Source organism: Leptinotarsa decemlineata, unplaced genomic scaffold (genome assembly GCF_025532065.1).
Source record: "Leptinotarsa decemlineata unplaced genomic scaffold, Ldec_3_MD MMD2_tig00026330_RagTag_RagTag, whole genome shotgun sequence".
NCBI lineage: Eukaryota > Metazoa > Arthropoda > Insecta > Coleoptera > Chrysomelidae > Leptinotarsa > Leptinotarsa decemlineata.
Window position 1 is genome coordinate 9,842,696 of NW_027412690.1, and position 23,781 is coordinate 9,866,476.

The window sequence follows — 23,781 nt, forward strand, 5'->3', positions numbered from 1 at the left end:
ATTATCCAATACGAATCGCCAAGTCTACAGTCGACGTGGACTAGTTCACTGCCGGTTCATTTCTATGTATTGGTTTTTTGGTCTTTGAGAGTGCCTCCAAATTTAAGAGTGCACAATATCGTTTACTTCGACTATATCTTCAACATTTCTTAAAAAATAATCCTTACATCGGCTTATCGCTTCGTAGCTGTATGTGGGGTTGCTACTGAATGGGTTTCAACTCGGTGACAGAGTTTTGGTCACCTCGTTCAGCTGCCTCATTCCTGATTTTTCATGGATAACGGAAAAAAAGATCTGAATCTTGAGACTTCATAGACACTCAACGTCATACAAAGTCGAAAGTTCACGACCTCTTTGTTGTCAAGTTTACCAGTGGAAAAGACCAATGGTTTGAATATCAAAAAGCTGCAGTTCTATAAAGGTTCGTCTTTCAAAAACAAAATGACATAACTTGTTTGTAACTATTAACTGTTTTTTTATTAATAACCGATTCGTCACTTTAGATCTAATATTACATTTTACTTGATCGTTATTTTTATTTCTAATTAAATACCTGTTTTGCTAAGTTTCTGTTTAATCGATCATTCAATTAGCATGTCATGAACATATTCTTTCGTTCGTCAAGGCTGTTTACAATTCTCATACTCGTATTTAAATGAATAATATTGAATGTTATATTGTACTATACTTTTCCAACATTGTTTTTTTCTACGTTAATCACTAGCATTTCCAAAGAAGCGTCCAAGTTTTCAAGTTTTTCTTCAAATTGAAGTGAAAACTCACCTCTTTCCTGCGAATTTTTCTAGCTAAATCAGTGGCGCTTATTTCCAGTAATCGATTTCTGAGTGGTGGTACAATTTTTCCCTTTCCTCTTGATGCGTAAACTATTAAAGGGCGAAGAATCACTCTCAAGATTTTCAGTACAAATAATACAACCTTGAAGAGAGGGTCCATGATAAACGAATTTGGAATTTTATCTGAAAAAAAAAAGGATTTATTGGTACAATTTTACAAGATAGAAATCACGGGTCCCTCGTCACCAGTTTCTCGAACCCTTCCTCGATCATGACCGGGAGATTCTTTTTCCTCCCAGTTGCTGATTATCATGCCGTTCTTGATAACCGTCTCCCACGCGCGAATAAGATCACCCGAAAAGCCCTATTTCGCTTAGCTTGCAATCTATAGATTTCAAGATCCGGAAATTGATGTGGTCATGTATATCCCATGACAGCTCCAGCTACGTGACGAATATATATTACTCTGCCTCTGGCCAAAAACACGCAGATGAATTTTTATATAAACACTCTCACGGTCTGGCCAAGATGTTACATTGTATGAGGCACAGGACCGGCGTTTAAAATTCTGAATCAAAAGAAATCTATCTATTGTCGGAACTAGACTATATATATTGACATACATAGCGTTTGCTAGGTATTACAGAACAAACCAACGAACAAACGAATGAACATACCAACAAACAAACGAACGAACGAATAAATATTACCGAAATAATTTACCGGATACCTTTACGACTCATGATCATTGCAATGGTCTTGCACATAGGTATGTAGGTCATAAGTCTGTCATTTTATTTGACCTTCCACTGCAACTCGTGAGGGTTTATTGTGGCTCACTTCTGTTTGTGACAGAACATTCAACTCCTGAAGCAGATTAGCTTATTTGGTGGCCAGGTCAGATGGAAATGTGCCAAACTCGAACATACGCTCTATTGTTTTATAATCTTCCAAACGACGATGGCACTCACTATTTTTCGACTTGCCCAGTCTCTGGATATGGTGGTTCCGAAGACAATGACCTGTAAAGAGGCCTTATAGGCAACGTAGGCCATCCTCGGTATAGTCATACTTTCAAGGATATATGATTGCCCAGTAATAGGTTTCAAGCGTCTAAAACTTTTAATGCAGTCTGAGTGTTCAGTCATAACGCTTGCAGTGTCCTATACAGTAAGGAAATTGGCAGTTTCATTACCTGGAAGTCCAGACCAAATGCCATTTGTTGAGTCTCCGTATTAATAACAGATTGGTCTCGGTATACACAGCAGATGTGCCCAAGCCAGAGAACAATTTTAACAAGTTGGCGCTCTATGCGAGCGACACAGCTCTGCTGGCGAGATCAACAAGCCAAGCGCACGTCACCAGATACCCGCAGCAACAGGTAGATATATTAGAGGAATGGGCCAACCAGTGGAAGATCAGTATAAACCCTGACAAGATTCAGGCAATACTGTTTACCAGGAGGAGGGTACACCCGAAAGGAAATGTCATCTTCAACGGACAAGAGATTCCGTGGACCAACGAAGCTAGATACTTGGAGGTCAACCTAGACAAAGGATTAACAGTAACAGTTTTGCTGGCCGGAGACTTTCGGCAGACTCTACCAGTGGTGCCAAAAGAAACCAGAGCTGACGAAGTAAAGTCGTGCATTGAGAAATCTAATTTGTAGCCCCAAGTTAATATTCTTAAGCTGTCTAAAAATATGAGACCACATTTGGGCGGAGATGAGTCTGCTGTTAGATTTTCAGATCTCCTGCTTAAAATCCGTAATGGTGATTTTCCATCGTTTGATGTAATGATAACCATACCGGAAGAATTGTGCACAGTTGTTACTACGGTTCAAGTACTGCTGTCTAAAGTTTATCCATACATTATTCATATACATGACAAGCCTATTGAATGGTTATGTGAGCGTGCCATACTCCAAAGAACGATCAAGCAGCAGCTATCAACGATATCCTGCTCATGTCGGTTGAAGGCGAAGAAAAGGTCTATACTTCGATTGATACTGTGGTTAATAGAGATGACGCTACTGAGTACCCTGTAGAATTTTTAAATTCATTGAAACCGCCAGGTTTGTCTTGTCATAAGCTTATTCTGCGTGTGGGCTCTCCAATTATGTTGTTGCGAAATTTAAAACCACCAAAACTTTGTAACGGTACGAGACTGCAAGTGAAAGCGTTACATCGCAATATAGTGGAAGCCACTCTATTAACTGGGTGTGCGAAAGGGGAAACTGTATTCTTACCATGAATCCCATTAACACCTAATGATATCCCATTCGAATTTAAACGATTACAGTTTCCCCTAAAAGTCTGCTCTGCCATGACAATAAACAATTCTCAGGGGAAAACTCTCAAATTTGCGGGTATCGACTCGAGAGAACATTGTTTCTCTCATTGTTCACCCAATAGCTTGATAATTTTAGCGCCTAATGACAGATTAGTTAAGAATATTGCGTACAAAGAAGTTTTGTAGGCCATACTTTTTTACACACGTTAAACAAAAGTAAAGCCGCAAAAACTATACCTAATCAATAATAACACATCTTAACGCGAGCGAAGCCGCGGACAAAAACTAGTTACCAATAATTGGTCGAAGAAGCAAAATGGGATTGAAAGTGAAGCTGCTGATGATAAAGGCCGTAGTACTACTGATAATCCTGTATGCCTGCACTGCTTGAGGCTAGTGCACAGCGACATACAGAAAACAGATCCAGTCGTTTATGAACGCGTGCGTAAGGGCCGCCGTAAACGCTACAAGATATGTACCGAATAGGTACATATACCAGGATCTAGAACTGAACATAAACTACGTGGACGCATACATGAGGAAACACGTAGAGGATACGTTCGACAGAATTCGAGCGCACGACAACCCAGCGCTAAGCGACTTACATAACGCACTAAACAGGGATGACCCCAGATTCCGAGAGAGGGACAAACACAGGAGGCCAACGAAGTAGAACCAAAGACCACCCCCGAGAGTTGCTGTCAGGATAGATTGGTGAGTATAAAAATTTCTCAACCAGTTCAAATTAATCTCTTTTTCAGACTCACTGAGAAACAACACTCGTTCGCGATTAAAAAGTCACTCGCCTCCGGTTAGTTTTTGGGGACCCCATGCAATAATTCAGTTAGGAAAGTCATGATAAAACAATTCAACAGATCAGAAAGTATAAGCACCTAGAGGCAGACTTTCGACCAAAGAAGGTCAAATGTCAATCTTGCTGAAGTGCCCATCAGTAAGTTGAGGACCGCTCCGTAGGAGCGGGGGTGAATGGACGAGTTGGGATGTTCTTCACACATTAACCGTGTGGGGAAGATTTCAACTCAGGTCACTCAACACGGGAGGGGGCATGGGGAGGTGGAAGGACAGATTGGTGCTTTGAAAGCCGCTTGGCTCTTCAGCAGAACTGTAAACTGTAACTGTAAACTGCAGAACTGTAAAATTTAATATAAAAATGAAAATTAAAATTCAATTTAATGCAGTATACGATCTTTTTTTACTAAATGAGTGTGAAACATGCGGAGGGACAAACGAACATGACTAAGAAAAAAATTAGAACATCAAATGGAAAAGTCGGATATAGTCAGTATGGAAATTACGGAAAATCTTCAGTGTAGGACAGATCTAGAAGAACTCATGGAGAACAGATAAAAAACAACCTATCAACAAGAAGGGAAACAGAAAGGAAAATCATGGAAAGTACCACTGAATCAACTGAAAAAAATGTTTCGTTGAAGCCCTATGCTTTGTTAGGAATTGAAATGATACAATCCATACATTGATTGATAATATTCAACAAACAAAATGAACGAAGATGAATTTAAAACATCGCGATTTTCTATTAATGACAACTGTTCAAAAGTTTTGAAATTACCTGGTACAATATCCTTCCAATGATGGAACAAATGTCCCAGATGGACCAAATGTCCCAGATAACGAAAACCTCACGCACTATTGGCTCACGTTCAAGTGGAATTTGCCGATTTATATTTACGACAAAATATTACGACCGCAAAAACTTTGACGACCTTGTACAACACTCGTCTTTGACTTTGAACTGTTTCAGAGATTCGTGTTCCGTATCGAAGTGATTTAAATTAATGCTTCTTTATCATCGAGATATTATGGAGCAGGAAAAAAAAGGAAAATTTTTGGAAAGCTTTCTTCGCTCGGAATACAACGCTTGGAAATTTGAAACACACTCTCACGAAGACAACTAAATAATATTATTGAGTTTCCTAATGGTAAAATATCGTTATCAGAGCTGAGAAATGTGTAGATTGCACGACCTTTGATGCGACTTGTTATAATAAATGAGAGAATGACATTTATGATAAATTGATATTAGAGTTCAACGAGACATTCCAACCCTCACCTAATCTCAGTTGATGACTTTCATCTGTTGAGTCTAAGCTGGTGTGATACACACCCCTTTAGATATACGGTTCAGGAGTGATTCACTTCTTGATAATCATTATTACTAGATGCTCAATCAACGTAAAAGTTGATATCGATAGTTAATAGTTCATTGAGCTATTGTCAGTAGAAAATGACACCATGTGTGAGAAAGTTCGCCTTCAATATAGGAAAAATATGAAGAAAAAAACATGGCTTGATCACATTTGATCCCAAAAATTCTCAAGTCGCTGGCACGCTGGTTTCAGACACCCAGTATGTTCGATCGGAATCGATTTCGGCCTTGGCAAAAGCAGGGTCTCATCAAAGTTATACAGTGGCCTTACCCTCTTCTAATTCATTCGATATGCCCAATACTCAAAGTAAATTAAACAAAATTTGTTAAGGAAATGGAGATTATTAACAAAGAAACGTAACAAAAATTTTATTCTGGGTTTACAGAAAAACTGATTTAAAAAGAAAAAGGACGTTTCAACAGAGTTATGATCATGTTTACAATTTGAATTCTTCATAATTAAATATTCTCAAACGACGATGAAAACAAAATGGTGTGGCCAAACATGCAACATTTCCAAATGTCAATCAAGTACATGAAATTTGTAAAGAAAAACTCACCTCTACAGTTATTAATTGAGAATTCCACGGCCACTCAGCCTTTTTCCTTTTCTCCAGGTGTTTGCGTTTCACAAATAATTAAATGAACGAAACTCCCAATTGAATAATTGAATCAGGCCATTTGAATGAACCACAAAACTTACTTTCGAGTATGCATAAGAGGCAGAAAAACAACTCAATAAACCCTTTACACTTTGAAAACAAGAATAATTATTTTTCTGGCCTTCACACTATGCCCAACACTTTTGTTTTTTCCTTTCAAAGTGTTTTCGAAAAAAAATGGAGGTTGGTTTTCTGCAAATATCTAAAAAACTATTTGATATTTTTCGAATTTGAAAAAAGATTCGAAAAGAGAAAGAAATTTACCAAAAAAATTCTCACTTTCCGGAACGCTTGAAAATACGTCCTAAAACGGGTACTCTGGCTTTGAATGAAAAAATATTATTTCAACTTATCAAATATCAGAATTGGAAATTGAAAAAATTCAGGCTTCAGCAAATCAATTTTTTTCAACGTTCGTATAGTCGAAGTAAACGGTATTGTGCACACTTAAAGTTGGTGGCACTCTCAAAGGCCAAAGAAACCAATACATAAAAATGAACCGGCTGCGAAGTAGTCCACGTGGACCGTAGAATTGGCGATTCGTATTGGATAATTTTTACTAACCGAGTTTTATGATTGGCCGAAGAGTCACAAAATTAAATTTTGAAGTCATGTTACGGTTACGAATAGAAATTGGGGAAATGCGGGGATTGTTATCGTCGCGTCATCAATGTTCAGGATTTGATCACGATTTGAGTGTTGAAATTCGATATTGGTGCAGTTATAATTACTTAAAATTTTTGTTATCTGTTCAAAATGTGGCGTCCTTGGACAAGTACTGATAGTAATGACGAGTGTGATAACAACGCAGACTTTTTCCAGTGTAGTGATTTCAATAGCGATGGTGAACAATGCGAAAAAGAGATTCCAGTGAATAAAATTCGGAACAGACAGCTTATCAGTGGGTGAATAGTAACTACACTTCTATAGTAGGACTTCGCATTTTATGGAAACTAATCTCAACTTTTCTGAGACAGAAATACGTCTCCCGTCATCAGTGATTCTCCTGCATCACCGTAAAGAACAGTTCAGCAGCGGAAGGTACGATATATATACAAGATTATAGACTTCGCACCTTTACTTATGGAATTTCAGCCTCTCCATATCTGTTATTGAAAACTATTCAGCAGTTGGTAGCTGAAGATGGTGCCAATCTTTCGCTCACATCTGCTTCTTTGTTGTCAGACTGCTATATTGATGACATTGTAACAGACCTACCTACGATCTCAAGCCACGAACAAGAAAAGGGAATCTCCATTTTTACTCCTAATTATTTATTTTGCCATTTCTGCTCTAGACTCTCTGCCATCTTCGACTGTTTTGTAACTTTCGTTAACTTTCCGTGCAATCCAGTGGAGCTGAAGAAAGAACCCTCCAAGAAAGGACTCTTTTAGAAGAGCGAGGAGTTAGGTGAGTTTGCTTTATGCCACAATTAATACAGTCCACTCTTGTTTTATTTTTTATGATTTTTTCGAGTATTCGAAGACGCGACATTTTAGGATAGCCGTTTCAACGAAACAAAACGATAAAAGAGAAAAATATATTTTATTTATATTTGGGAAGAAATAAAAACCAATAAGATCACAGATGAGAAGATACGGCAATACTTTGAAATTCACTTAATTTACGAACTTGGTGGTTGCCACCCTCCAAAAGTTTTTTCGATTTCGTTGGCAACTGCTAGTGTCAGCCTGTCACAGAACGGTGCTCCAACAACCTGCGAATAAAATGAATTTTTTGTTCAAATGTGGTAAAATTGTACTTCAAATAGCGATGAGGGTCCTATACATCTACAGTTTGTTCAAATGTGGTACAAAGATCAAAAGTAGGTGCTAGGTGATTTCTTACATGTTGATGAAATTGCGTTTTTTGCAAAACTACATCAAGAAAAACTTAGTTGTATTGAATAGAAGATGATTCGTGAAGAAGCAGGTGATGATTTCAGTATTGTGATATGTTTTTGCAATTACAAACAAACCTTATAATCGTCAACAATATTTTGAATCATCAGATAATTTTTCTCCAGATCAAATTCTGAAAAAATCTCAATACTATTTCGTGGAAAAGATTTTCTTCTCAGAAGAAAATTTTAAATGAGGTAGTTTTTCATTGATTCCATAGAAATAAATATGAATATTACTGGAGTTTTTTCCCACCACCAAATCGTTATTTTTAACACCTCGACATGTGTTTCGATCACCAAGTGATCATCTTCTACTCTGCAGGTGAATATGTGCATTCGCAGTCAATGGCCTGGAACCCAAAGGAAATGAAGAGACAAGTGTGCTGTCATCAGTAAAGCAATATATTGGATTCTAGGTTTTTTCCAATAAGTCGTTGATATACAATAAAAAGAGGGTTGGAGACATTATGGATCCCTGGGGTCTGTCTGCAAAATACTGGTGCGAGTCTAGTGCAAGTCTGACGCAGAAGCAGTCAGCCAAGAATGACATCCTTCTGCATTCGTTCGACCTAGATTTCTGCCTTAGTGTGTCAATTTAGCATGATCTTGAGATTAGAGAAAAGAGAGGGTTCAATGATCATCCAATCTTAACAGAGTGCTCTGAAGGGCCTGCCAAGTTCGAAGAGAAAATTTTTGTTTCCACCTCTTTTCGGTCGATATTCGTCTCACTCTGAGCTGAAAACTCCACGATGAATATTGTCTTGCTTTGATGGTGGAGAAGATCTAGCTTGTATCTGCCTGTAGGTGGGAAATGAGTAGTTCAAATGAATTTAGCATTTCTTATTCTTCACATTTCCAGGCAACACCGGTATCTCGTCAATACCGTAAAAGTGCCACAGATGGTGATAAATCACTCTCAGGGCTGCAGTATGTCGATGGTTATAGGCTGAGGCTGCATGTGCTGCATATGCTGCACATGCATCATTATTATTAGTGTTATAATCGTGAGTGGACACATTTCCACTCCGAAGGGAGCGTTACCATTGTCTCTTTCTCCAGTTTCCAACCACTCACCCGTTCACTGTTTGGAGAATTCAGAGTGAAAAACCTCAAATTACTGCACAGAGAACAGTTCGTCTGAAGCTCCTTCAAAACATTCATTGTTTCTTACCTGAATTCCAACTGGGAGACCACCTTTGGTGAATCTTACTGGACAATTTGTTACGGGTAATCCCAAGGCGTTGAAAATAGATAAGTAAGCCGAGTCTAACGCTTTCCTGAATATTTCTCCGTGATGGTGTGCTTCGGCAGTGAAACTTGGGATCAGCAAAACGCCATCTTTCCCTAATAACTTAATGAAATCCGATTTCAGCTCATCCAGTTTTCTTGTGCAATACTCTGTGGTGGACCTTGGAACATGTTTCGAGAGTTTCCTCAAGAGCCCGTAAAGTATTGAAGTAATGACAGAGTGGGACCTGAAGGTCATGTATCTCAGCAGCTCCATAACTGATCCGTCACCTTTACCCGTGAATAGGTTGTCGACGTCATCTATGTCGAGGAGGACTATGGAAGATAATTCTGGAGCGTACCTCAGGAGAGGTAAGTCTACCTGGAAATATATATGTAATACATCAAATTGGAACTTTCTGAAGAGATAAAAATTATCAATCAGTCAACGAGCTTTGGTTAGAAATAGTTAGAAAGGGTACTATTCATACTTCCGGAATAGCAAATGACAACAAACATTTTTTAATGAAAATAGCTTTATTGTTTTTCGAAATATTCCCCTTTGATGATGAATACACTTTTGCATTCGTTCAAATCATTTGTCAGAGCAGTTTTTCCATTCCTGTTGGGACACCTCCAAAACATGAACGCTTCAACTGCTTCTTTGGTGCTCGTGAATCGTTGACCACGCAGTTTACCATCGATATTTGGGAACGAGAAGAAGTCATTGGGTGCCAAATCAGGACTGTACGGAGGATGTCATCAATTCGATGTTTTTACTGCTTAAAAATTCATCTGTTTGACGAGATGTGTGATAGCTCGCATTGTCACGCTGGAGAATGATTCGTCTTCTGCGGTTAGTTTTACGAATTTTTCCGAAGACTTCCGGAAAACAAATGATCGTGTATGTTGCCACAGTGGCCACATGACCCATTCGGCCGAGGAAACAGACGACTATTTGCTTCGCTGAAATAACAGAGTTCATCGACACATTCTTGTTAAGGTTATCCACGTTGAATATTGTGGAAAATAATCCAACGAATACCTCCTCTTGAAAGGTATAGAATCGACTAACTGGCTGGATCTATGCCATGCTGGTAAATATAACTGCAGCAACCACTCTTTAAGGCAAGGCCATTAGATTCAGGGTAACCAGAGGCTGCCCTCAAGGTGGGGTATTATGTTCCCTTCTGTGGTCGGAAAGGATATCTTGTAATATCCTCCAAAGCACGATGAATGTTGTTCACAGTTGGTGCCTGAGGGAGCAAAACTGTGATAATCCCCGTCACCAGGTGGAGACAATTGGACGATCTAACGCCACTTTCCCTCAATGGTGAGGTCATTCCATTTGGAATGGAGGTGAAACATCTTGGCATTGTCCTTGATAAAAAACATACCTGGAACGCTAACTTGGAAAAAGTTTTACACAAAGCCAGACTGTTCTTATGAACATGTCAAAGAATTTGTGGTATAACTTGGGGTTTAGGTCCCAAACAAATCCATTAGATTTATGTGATGATTGTCAGACCAATGATCACTTATGGTGCAATTGCCTGGTGGCCGAAGGCTTTACAGAAAATGGATTACAGAGAAAAGGCTTGTCTGACCATCAGTGGTGCCATCAGTACCACATCGTCAGGGCCATGGAGATCCTTCTAGATCTACCTCCTTTCACATTGTTCTGGAGAGGGAGGCTAGATGGACTGCATATAGACTTGTGCACATTTTCAATTGCACAAATCAATTCAATACAGAGTGCAACAGACTGTTGGTTGACACTGGAAGTCACAGCATTGTGAAAATGACCTTTGACTTTATGCCTCCAACTGTCAAATACGAACTGCCTTATACCGGGTGTCAACGAATCTATTAGACAAGTCATAATTTCTAGACTATTAGGAGAATTGAAATGAGATTTGGTATAGTTGAATGGTATGTGGAGAGGAATGTTTTCACATATTTTTCACTTTCCGGTCACTTCCGGTTTCAGCGGAAATGGCTCCGGTTCTGAATTTTTAAATGGAACACCCTGTATATTGTAACATTTTAGGATTTCTGAGACAATTCTGGATCAGAAACTGACATTTCCGGAAGTTTTTCAGCCTACTTGATTTTTTCAGAGTCACTTTTAAAATTGCATCTAGGTGGCCATGATCGGACGTAAACTAATCTATGGACCTCAGGTGATATCAGAAAATTGCAATAGCGGAGTTTTAGTGACTAGTGTGTTGAATATGAATGAGACAAGTTTACAAAATAACATTTTCGTGTCTAACTATTATTTTTCAAATGGCGACCATTTTTTGACAAGCAATTTCCGAAAAAAGGATTTTTTGACGAATCTAACGTTACTAATTTATTTGCGATTGGATCAACAAATTTAACAAATTTAACTAATAATTTCAGCGATGCACTTAGATTTTTTGCAATATCCTAAGTTCTTGAAAATTCCACTATAGTAAATTTTCAAAGTGCATCCCTCCTTGTTCAAGACACATTTCAGCTCGTTCAATTGTTTCTCTCAACACGTTTTGTAACATTTGAGGCGATATACTTCTAAATACCTGTTGAATCCTTTCTTCTAAGATTTCGAGAGTGGCTGGGGCTATTGCATAGTAGACCCTTTCTTTTACATATCCCCAAATGAAGAAATCTAACACAGTCAGATCCGGTGAGCGGGCAGGCCACCGTACTGGACCGTTGGTTGCAATAACTCTATTATTAAAATGCTCTATTAAAAAATCAAGTACGTCTCTGCTATTATGGGGTGGTGCTCCATCTTGCTGGAAGTAAATTTGCCATAAAACTTCTAAAGGCATATCATTAAGATGATCCTCGATTTCATTTTGAAGAAAACCCAAGTATCTAACCCCTGTTAACTGACCTTGAAACAATATTGGACCAATTATTCTGTTTCCAACGATACCAGCCCAGACATTGACGCCAAACCTTTCTTGAAAATTGCCCTCTCTCATTGCATGTTGATTTTGTTGTGCCCAGTACCGACAATTCTGCTTATTAAACATGCCATTATTTGTAAACCGTGATTCGTCGGAAAATAGAATGAAGTTGATAAAATTTGGGTTAACTCTATGATTTTGAAGCAACCAATCACAAAATACTACTCTACTATTGCCGTCGTCAGCATACAAATGTTGATGTAACTGATATTTAAATGCTCGATATCCGTGCTTTTTCAGTATTTTTCTTGCTGATTCGTGACTCATCTGCATTTCTCTACTAATTTCTCTTAAAGAAACCGTTTTGTCAACTTCTACCATAGCAAGAACGTTAATCTCAGTCTCCTCATTTATGACAAACCTCTGTTCTGCGTCTCGATTTCCCTCTTGCCTAAAACGACTCTCAACATAGGGAAAATACTGATGAGATGGGTGTTGCCGATTGGGATATCTCTGAGCATACAACTCAGCAGCTTTCCTTGAATTTCTGTGGCATTCTCCAAACAATAACAACATATCCACTTTTTCACTTTGAGTATACATTATTTCGACGAAAAATTAAACTAAAATTAACGAAAATCAAGAGAAACTTCTACTTTCTGCTCATAAAGCTTATGTCACTGTCATAACCTAGGTGAGCGTTTTGTTCTCCAAAGTGGACTTGATGGAAATAACCGCAAAATATTATGCATCATTCCTATCTATGGCACCCTTAAAAAATCCTTTTTTCGGAAAGTGCTTGTCAAAAAATGGTCGCCATTTGAAAAATAATAGTTAGACACGAAAATGTTATTGTGTAAACTTGTCTCATTCATATTCAACACAGTAGTCACTAAAACTCCGCTATTGCAATTTTCTGATATCACCTGAGGTCCATAGATTAGTTTACGTCCGATCATGGCCACCTAGATGCAATTTTAAAAGTGACTCTGAAAAAATCAAGTAGGCTGAAAAACTTCCGGAAATGTCAGTTTCTGATCCAGAATTGTCTCAGAAATCCAAAAATGTTACAATATACAGGGTGTTCCATTTAAAAATTCAGAACCGGAGCCATTTCCGCTGAAACCGGAAGTGACCGGAAAGTGAAAAATATGTGAAAACTCTCCTCTCCACATACAATTTATCTGTACCAAATCTCGTTTTGATACACCTAATAGTCTAGAAGTTATGACTTGTCTAATAGATTCGTTGACACCCGGTATAGTACTGTTCCCAAGTAGGGAGGACTGGATCCCCCGGGAGAAGAAACTATTGACAGCAGATAGTTATTGGTTCACAGATGGATCAAAAACTTTCGGTTCTGGTGCAGGTGTTTTCAGTCGCAGACCCAGGACAGAGTTATCAACCTGCCTAGGAACCTATGCGACTGTATTTCAAGCGGAAATTTGCGGTATTGAATTGTGTGCGGAGAGATTGGAAGAATCCAACCTCATACACGAGTCAATAAAAATATTCTCGGACAGTCAAGCGGCGTTGGAAGCTCTTGGCTCATACCGAGCAACGTCTAAATTGGTAGCAAATTGCCAAAAACGACTCTACTTGATAGGAAGACTCAACATATTTTCTCTGGTCTGGATTATTGGCCATATTGGCCTGGAAGGCAATGAAGCTGCTGACTCCCTTGGAAAGGAGGGTGCTGCAAGCAGCTTCATCAGACCTTCGCTTTAGGCTTTGCCAAACAAACACTGAACACCTGGATAGCAAGAAGATTTATGGGCTTCTGGCAGAATCTTTTAGGACTGGCTCACTCCAAAGTGTTCATTCTCCCCTCGAAGTTTGGTACCAATTAACAGGCCTTCTTACAGGTCACCGCTATTTGAATCATCATATGTAGAGACTCGGACTGTCGGAAGACAGTGTGTGTCGCCTCTGATTGGAAAATGATGAAACAGCAGAGCACATACTTTGTATCTGCCCCGCTGGGGACTTTAGGGCAAGCGCACACTACAGACTTTTTATCGGCTAATAGTTTAGTCTAGTTGGGTTGGGTGGGGGCACACTACTCAAACAAAACTGTTCGGTTCGGTGCGGGAGCGCAGACCACCAACTGAAAAGTCTGAACAGTTGTTGATGTATTTAATAATTTTACGCGTTCTATTGACAGTATTGAAGAATGTTATCGAGGAAGGCTAGTTTTCTTCTGTCTGCAGCATCCATTTCACCCCATGCAGGAACAACAATTGCAATTAAATTTTCTACTGAACATTCGGCAATATTCGACATAATTATGAAAAACAAAAAATGTAATGAAAACGCAAATATATTCAAAGATAAAGTAGGCACTCGATAATGTTTGATATCAGATATCAACAATGGAATGTAGAGTGGGGAGTCTGCAGGCACCGACTGTTTAGTTGGTGAGTCTGCGTACTCTCATAAACACACAGTCTGATTAGAACTCGGCCGATAGTTGCCCAACTTTATAATTGAATCAGAACTGGGAAGCCTATCCAACTTGTTTCTGACTATTCACTCGGCCGACTGGAATCGCTTAGATGTGCGGACTCACATTATACTATACACATTATACTCACATTATACTAATAAGCATCCAACTAAACTATCGGCCGATAAAAAGTCTGTAGTGTGCGTTTGCCCTTAGACCTAACCTAACCTAACCTCTTGAAATTTCTATGTTTTGGTCAAATAGATTTTTTTAACTCAATGTAAACAAAACAAATAACACTTGCACTTTAAAACGTTGTGGATACGTTTATGCTAAAAAATGTCAAACTTTATTATGGTGTTGCCACATTTTACCTATTGACATTAGTGTTGCCAAATCCCGAAATATAAATAGTTCCCCATCGTAACTTATAAAAAAGTCCCAAGCTTCGAAAATATAAAACCGTACATTCTCCAATGCAGTTATTATTAATTTGGCATAAAATGATTTCTTAAAATTCCACGAAGCCAATTGCGGTGCTACAAAAGGTACAGAAGGTATCAAAGATCACAAATATCTCATGAATAAACCAAATATTAGGAAAGGTTTTTCTAAAATTGCGTTTTACTAAAATTCAGTAGTATCACCGACAAGTTGAATAGTTGAATAGAATAGATGAAATATTTTTATCAAACGTTGCAACATTCCTGAACAAATTCATTTTGAAGAATTTCTTGGGAGTGGAAACTTAAATATGATGAAATTGAAAAATTTTTGAGAGATAATTGTATATAAAAACTCTTGCATTACCGATTGTTTTCGAAATGTGAATTTGAGATGAATTCCGATCTAATTGATAGGTTTATATTTATATGGTATTTTCTTCGACTATTCCATCTGTTAAAAATTATCAAAACTCGAATAATGCGTTGAATTCTGTTCTGTATCAATTCTGAAGTAAAAGGGAGAGAAATACGTTGACAAAGATAGGTTCTGAGGTCAAAAAAAGGCACTACTGAATTACTGCATGATAGCCATTTGTATACCAGATCTGTAATAATATTTTTCATCAATCACAGTGACAGCGAAAATTACTATTTCTCAAGAAATACCAACCTCTTCGCATCCAACGTAACACACTTCGTTGAGTGCATCAACAACGTCGTGCAGTGCAGTGAGACATTCATCATTGATACTGGAAGTAACAGAAGTCTTGATTTTTTCCACGAAGAACACCCTCAAATCTCTAACATTAACCTGGAAATAAAACAAGGATTAAGCATTTGAAGATATTGTCTATTAAAAAAAGAAGGACGCTATCTGTATTTGTATCTGTAGAGTAGGGAGGGTGAGTGCAAGTCCACAGCACTCAGGCCACATGTGACCCATTGTACATCCTCCCGAGGAGTTGTCCTCCTAGGTCATCATCCATCCTGTCCTTTCCAGGACAGGTTAATAGGAGACGTCTCTGTTATATCCTATTGGCAATAACGCCGAGTACTCGCATAGGACATGCCTGACAGTCTCATTTTCCTGTTCACACATCCTGCATAGAGGTGTGTCCACTAGCCCCATATTATGGAGGTGTTTCCTTAGTTGACAGTGGCCAGTCAGATATCCTACTGTAAGGCGTAGATTTTTCCTGGTCATCGCCAGATATTTCTTCGGTGCCAGCTTCCTAGGGTCGCCCAGGGTGATCCTGGCAAGATTGAATCCTTTGATTCCATCCCATCTCTCAAGGGATTGAGTATGGGTGGAAACATTTGGCTTGTTCCGCAATTGTCGAAGTCATCAGGCCATAGGTGCCACTGGGTCCTAAAATTCTCAGTCCAGCCGACTCCTTGACTAAAGAGTCTGCAATGCGATTACCTTTACTCCTGTCGTGCCCTTTAACCCAACTCAGGATAATGTTATCATCTATCGAGGCTTTGGCTAAATCTTGGTGGCACTCTAGTACTAGCCCTGAGATAACACGTTGTCTGTTCAAGGCTAATAGGGCTTGTCTGCTGTCAGTGCAGATTGTTATATTTTTGCCAGAAATTCTTTTCCTGGTTATTTCTTTTGTGGCGATTGAGATACCAGCCAATTTTGTTTGGACCACGCTGGTATGTTTTCCCATTCCCCACTTAATCTTCAGGCTTAGTGATCTGGAGTACACTCCACATCCTGAGCCTTCTTTGGTATTTGAGCCGTCTGTATACTGGGTGTCCCACATTTTATGTGACAGGCAATATCTGGTTTGTTGAAGGAGATACACAAAAATGTTTCATACAAAAGTTTTAGGAGTTCATGAGAGCTATATTTTGATATAATTTTTGAATATACAGGGTGTTTGGTGTAGGTGCTACAGACCAAAATTCCATTTTTTAAAATAGAACGCCCTATATATCATTACATATTCAGATGCTACGTTAAATTCTGATATCATTTCATGTTTGGTTTTTGAAATTAGGTTACGGCGTTGTTGAGTTATTGCTTAAAATGTAAAGTCTTGAGAACGACTATTATTTTTAAAAATATCTCATACAATTATTCTCTCTGCATCAGATCACATGAAAATTAGTCAAAATTTTGGGTGTTCGAAGTAATGGTTTCAATTTTGAGTTGTGGAATTCAGTCAGGAATCATTTTGAATATGAAACAATTGCGAAATTGAAAGAAGTGTATTCGAAAACAAATCTTTAATTAATAACAATGTAAATAATATAACTTGATAAATCATTTCATAAGAATGGTAGGTACCTAGAAATAAGTCATAAAAATTGTTCAAAGTGATGCCCATTAGATATCATACAGGCTTCGAAACGTCGAATCACTTCTCTCGTACAAGTCGCTCTTATAATATCAGGCGTAATATCACTGCACGCTAGTCGAATTTTCATTTTCAGATCATCCACATTCAAAGGGGGAGTAGTGAAAACAATATCTTTCAAATAACCCTATAGGAAAAAATCAAACGGTGATAAATCTGGGGAACGAGCCGGCCACCGAATTGGACCCTTATCACCAATCCATCTATTTGGGTACGTTCTATCCAGATATTCAGTAACAACCTGTGAATTGTGAGGAGGAGCATCATCTTGTTGCCACCAAATTCCTTGTCGTTCTGCTATGGGAATATCTTCCATCAACTGGATCAAATCATTTTCTAGAAAATGTAAATATCGCAATCCATTGAGATTTTCATTGAAAAAGTAAGGTCCTTTGATGCGGCCATTGAACAATCCACACCATACATTAATACCCCAAGTAGTTTGAAAATTACTTTCGCGGACCCAGTGGGGATTTTCTTGAGACCAATAGTGACTGTTATGTCGATTCACAACTCCATTATTGTGGAATCGCGATTCATCGCTCCACAAAATTTGACTGAATATGTTAGGACTGTACATTAGATTTACTCACACCGACTTCTTCTGCAAGAGTACGGATAGAAACATGTGGATGAATAATAATATAAGCCAACACATTGATCTCTGAATCTTCAGTTCTAACAGATCTCGCATGATGACGATGCTTTATAGTAGAAGGAAATGACCCAGTTCGCAATTTTTCTACAACTCTCGAAAAAGTCATTCGTGACGGAATGGGTCTGTCTGGAAAACGTTCTTGGTATAGACGTTGTGCTTTACGGCAGTTTTTCTGACATTCCCCAAAAATTAATAACATATCAATGCAATCACTTGGACTAAACGCGAAAGGCATACTGGAGTTTTCGCACAAAGAACACAGTTACTGTTTTGCAAAGAATCACTGAATCGAACTGACAAGTAGATACAATTCAACAACATTTGTTACTATGGCATCAACAAGCATAAGCTACTTGATGAAATTGTGCAATATAAAGCAATTCACCCTCAAGTTAGTCACATTCTCAAGAATTTCAATATTATATTCAACTGATATCGATATCGTATCGTAGAGGTGAGAATAATGGTTTGTATTCAGTAGTAGTCTAGTTCACTTTAATGAAAGATATAGACTGGATTCGTGTACGAGTAAATAAGTTTTTTTGAAACTTTATATTTAACGAAAAGTGCAATAACTCAACAACGCCGTAACCGAATTTCAAAAACCAAACATGAAATGATATCAGAATTTAACGTAGCATCTGAATATGTAATGATATACAGGGCGTTCTATTTTAAAAATGGAATTTTGGTCTGTAGCACCTACACCAAACACCCTGTATATTTAAAAATTATATCAAAATATAGCTCTCATGAACTCCTAAAACTTTTGTATGAAACATTTTTGTGTATCTCCTTCTACAAACCAGATATTGCCTGTCACATAAAATGTGGGACACCCGGTATATGCGTATTGCATTTGTAGCATCTGACTTTGTGTTCTGTTTTATTTGTATTTTGTAGGGTTTATCGAATACAAATCTAGGTTCAATTGCATCACTGGTTGCCTGCAGCAGAGGTTGCACAGTAAACGCTTCTCGTCATAGGCTCAGCCTCAATTGACCTATTCCTACTTCGAGGTGTACACCAGCCGTGCGCAATCGTAACATGGCCATTAACGCAACCTCCTCAACTTACAGGTCCAGAGGGGTCAGACCCGTGAATAATTCCATTGCCGTGGTTGGTGTTGTTCTCATGGCTCCTGTGATGTTTAAACAAGCCAGACGCTGTATTTGATGTGATATTTGGACGGGCGTTACTTGTAGAACTTTCGGTTCCCATGCAATGGCTTTGTACGCTAACATAGGTCTCATAATTGCAGTGTAAATCCAGGTGACCATACGGGGTAAAAGACCCCATGCGCGTCCCACTATCCTCCGACATTGTTCATAAGCCCTCTTTTTGCTCTACTCTGTAGGTGAGAGTCCCATGTTAGCTTCCTGTCGAGGATAGTACCAACGTATTTCACCTCTTCAGAGAAGTTTAATTTGCTTTTGAAGATTTCGGGAGGTTTTAAGCCCGATAAACTTCTTTTCCTGGTGAAAGGACCATCTCATTCTTCTTGGGATTGATCGACAGTGAGTGTTCCTTACACCATGTTTCTATTAATTTGATCCCATCCTGTGCTCTATTGCACAGTGTGTTCAGAAATCAGTCGATCTGCAAGATAACTATGTCATCAAATGCAATTGTGTAGAATCCATTATTGTTGAGGTGATTAATCAGGGTATCCAGAACTATGTTCCAGAGAAGGGGTGATAAGACCCCTCCCTGTGGACATCCCCTGATGACCAGGGGATGGAAGTATGGATTTTATGTGGATTTTATTGATGACGTTTGTATAATTTTCTGTTGTTCCAAGTGTATATTAATATGAAGTTTTTTTTTCTCAAAATGAACTTAAAAATAACCTCCACATACATTTTTTCCTTGGTGTCATCGGCATCGACTACATTGGTCATTAGCCTCGTGTCCTGGGTTGTCAATGTTAATACCTTCACGAGCCACCTAAAGAGCATCATGACTATTCGCAGTCCGTCAGCCAAGTAACGTTGCAGAATCATCCCAACTTCAACTAGATAAATTCTCTTGGGATAAATATCTGGTCGAGGTCGGGATCGAATTCACGACTACGCCAATTTACCGCTCACAAAAATTGATGTGGAGGTTATTATTATTATTAATGATATCCTGTTTTAATTACGTACCGGATCGTCCAGCCTCAGCCTGTTTCTGACGTGAGGAAAAGAAATGACTTGAAGTAGGAGCTTCAGATCAGGGGCGTATCTCGACATTGGCCCCAGAGTGAAATTTGCTGTCCAGATTTCATCGTGCTTGCAACTAGGGTAATGCCCGACATGAGAGACAGTTCCAGGTGTTGGCTTGTGGCCCCAGACTCCGCAAAAGTGAGCGGGTAATCTCAGAGAGCCCCCTACATCTGATCCGATACCAATCAATGATCCACCAGTTGCCAGAAGGCTAGCCTAAAATAAATAAGAAACAAATGAAACAATGAATTCAAAAAAAGTCAAAGATGTGTAGATTTTGCATAGAAGTAACTTTCAGACACGAATTGGAAGAAGAGCCATCTCGAAACAGCTACTTTCATATAAACAAGAACTATCATATGGTGATAGTTCTGCCTACAAAGCAGAACTGTCACCGAAAATATTACTTTTTTTGGCCATAGACATGGCCAACAACTTCAATAATGAGTTCTCAAATTTCATACAGCCGCGAAATGTAGACTTCGATTACATGAATAGCAATATCTCAATATGCGAAAAATCAATGTTTTTGCGTCCACTAACGGAACCCGAAATTATAGAATTGATAAAGAGCTTAAAGCATTCAAACGCAAGTGGTTACGATGAGATATCAAACAATTTATTGAAAAAATGTTCTTATGAACTTTGCAGCCCAATGACGTATATCATAAACTTGTCTACTGAAAATGGAATTTTTCCGGATAGTTTAAAACTAGCAAAAGTAACACCAATTTATAAAAAAGGGGATAGAAACCTCTATGAAAACTACAGGGGAATTAGCTTACTCTCAAGTATTTCCAAGATTTTTGAACTAAATTTTAAAAATCAATTAATGTCTTTCTTCACAACAAATAACTTTTTTTCAGAAAACCAACACGGTTTCACAAAGAACAAAAGTACAGAAACAGCACTTTATGAGTTCAATGAGCATGTGGTTAATGCACTTGATGGTAAATTCCATATTTGCGGATTGTTCATAGACTTCTCCAGAGCTTTCGATTGCGTTAATCATGACCTGCTATTAGGGAAATTGGAAAGATATGGTGTAAGAGGAGTTGCCCTAGATTTAATGAAATCCTACCTGGAAAATAGAGGGCAACGTGTCAGTGTTGGAAACACTCTCAGTCAGTTGGCAACCATTAGGCAGGGTGTCCCACAGGGATCAATCCTTGGACCTATACTATTTTTGATATATGCAAATGACCTGATGAAATATTTTCAAGGATTGTCAACTATTCACACAGTAGCGTATGCAGATGACACAAATTTCATAGTGAAGGAAATTGATGTAACGACCCTACAGGAAAGAACCCAGGATGTACATAAACAAGTAAACATATGGGCAGAAAAAAATCACCTAATACTCAATACATCTAAAACTGTGATGATGAAGTTCACAATTAGTAAGTGGCCCGAACATTTTGTTATCCATGAAAATGGGGATCTGCCAATTGAATCTTGTACTTCTACAAAAATGTTAGGCGTCACCTTGGACTACAAACTCACATGGACTCCTCATATTGAGACCCTCTGTATTAAATTGAGAAAAAACTGCTATGCTCTGAGATTCATGGCTAATTTTTGTAGTAAAGAGATTTTACTGAGCTTATACTATGCGACCATAAACTGCCACTTGAGATATGGAATTTTGAATTGGGGTACCGGATCTGCTGCTGAAAGAATATTTATTTTGCAAAAATATGCAGTGAGAATCATTGCCGGTATTGGTTGGAGAGAATCATGTAGAAATGCTTTTAAAAATTTCAAGATACTAACTGTTGCTGGTATCTATATTTATGAATTGTGTATATACGTTTATAGAAACAAGCATAATACACCTTTCCAGCAACATAATTATCCAACTCGTTCTAGAGGCAAACTGATGCCCCATATTCATAGAACAACTCTTTATCAGAAAAGTTTTCTTTATCTTGGACCAAAAATGTTTAATAAATTAGAAGAATCAATTAAAATATCACCAAATCTTAACATTTTCAAATCAAGACTGAAAAAGGCACTTATTGAAAAAAATTGCTACACACTTGACGAATTTTAAACTGTTTTTTTATATTTTAATGACAAAATATCACAACTATGTGATAAAATTGACTTTCATTTATTTATAGTTATTTTTTTACATAATCTAAGCCAAACAAATAATTATATGTATATACCTATATGTATCATATTTTTAGATTATTGATTACTACAAACATTATACTCTGTAACGTGTCCTACCCTCAGACGTTTTCCTTGTCACTGTACGTATAACAATGTACTTTTTAACAAGGAAATAATAAAAAATTATTATTATTATTATTATTATTAAATCAAAGTGCAAGTAACATAGAGCTAACTATATTGATTTTTATCTAAACATCTCCGGACACATAATATAAAAAATATCGTTTTTCATTTGCAGGTCAAGAAATTCAGTGTCACCCCACCACCATCTTCAGCAATTCCCTCCATTTCTTCATCACTTTCCTCAATACTCTCTTTCTGGTCCTCTTTGCGTTGTTTAAACCCAGCTGCTGGTGAACAGATGAGTTGAAGATCTCGTTTTACTTCCTTCATATCCCTTTCTTGTTCCAATTCTCTGCCTTTTCTTAACCTCTGCATGATATAGGCTATCTGTTTTTTTTGTTTAATAATTTCTACTTTCTTCATGGCTTCCACTGCTTTGGTGAAAGTCTCTTTGTCGTACAGGAATCTGTCTACGCTTCTCAAACTCGAAGGCAGGGTCTATTGACAATTTCTTCGCGACATTCTTTCTATATGCTTTCGTACATTTGACTTTACGTGGATTATTTTTCTTTTTGAATGCAGCATGACATTTGGACCTGAATCTGAAGATCTAGAAAAAGAGGTTGAGTTTGCAATGTAGCTATCTGAATGCAATTTTAATATACCTTGTTATCATTCCTGACGAACTGAATACCGTGTCCAGGACAGATCCTTGATGAACAAAATTTGTTCTGGTAACGAGGATGTATCAATGGAACGATGCAAAGTTTGTATAATATAATAATACTTGATGAAATTCTACGTTGCTTATAGAGAGGATACCAAATCAATGTAGCATACTCTAATTTGGAGCGAACGAGACATGTATAAGTAAGTAAGTATGGTATTGGTGAATGATTTAAAGTTGCGCAGAACAAAGCCAGGAATTTTTGTAGCCGATGTCGCGACAGTATTGGTGTGGCCTATAAATGTCAACATACGTCAAACGTCACCCCTAGATCTTTGACAGCTTCTTCGTGAAGGAGTATTTCATCCTAGAAAGTATAAAAATACTCAATAATATTGGCATTACGTGTAAAAGAGCAAACTTTACACTTCTTAACATTCATTGCCAGTTTATTGATTTGACACCAATTATCTATCAGGTCTAATTGACAGCAGCTCTCCAAACTTGTAATAGATGAATATCTTCAAGTTGTCCGCAAAAAGTAAGTTGCCACACAAAAGCTCGGAGGTGAGATCATTTATGAAGATGAGGAGAAGCAGGGGTCCCAGATTGGGGCCTTGTGGCACACCGAATGGTGATGAGTATGGTGCAGATGCAAATCCGTTATAAAAAACAATATTGGTTTTCTCATACAATTGAAAGCGTAGAAGTTGAGTAAGTGAGAGATTTTAACCCATTTGAGCTATTTTCTCTAGTAAGATGGAGTGACTTATTCTGT

At 38.1% G+C, this 23,781-nt stretch overlaps 2 protein-coding genes across 5 annotated transcripts in view; both read right to left on the reverse strand.

The window, feature by feature from the left end:
* LOC111506637 (uncharacterized) overlaps positions 1–5,012 on the reverse strand; it is a 46,478-nt gene extending 41,466 nt beyond the window's left edge. Inside the window, exons 1-2 of the mRNA XM_074182837.1 lie at positions 4,678–5,012; positions 784–977 (exon numbers count right to left, since the gene is read on the reverse strand). Coding sequence (XP_074038938.1) covers positions 784–954 — 171 coding nt within the window. The 5' untranslated portion in view covers positions 955–977; positions 4,678–5,012. The remainder of the gene's footprint in view (positions 1–783; positions 978–4,677) is intronic.
* A 2,452-nt stretch (positions 5,013–7,464) lies between these two features.
* LOC111506649 (fatty-acid amide hydrolase 2) overlaps positions 7,465–23,781 on the reverse strand; it is a 49,671-nt gene continuing 33,354 nt past the window's right edge. For all 4 annotated transcript variants that reach the window (XM_074182814.1, XM_074182815.1, XM_074182818.1 and 1 more), the window contains exons 5-8: positions 20,030–20,305; positions 15,529–15,669; positions 9,011–9,448; positions 7,465–7,653 (exon numbers count right to left, since the gene is read on the reverse strand). In XM_074182814.1, coding sequence (XP_074038915.1) covers positions 7,561–7,653; positions 9,011–9,448; positions 15,529–15,669; positions 20,030–20,305 — 948 coding nt within the window. In that variant the 3' untranslated portion in view covers positions 7,465–7,560. The remainder of the gene's footprint in view (positions 7,654–9,010; positions 9,449–15,528; positions 15,670–20,029; positions 20,306–23,781) is intronic.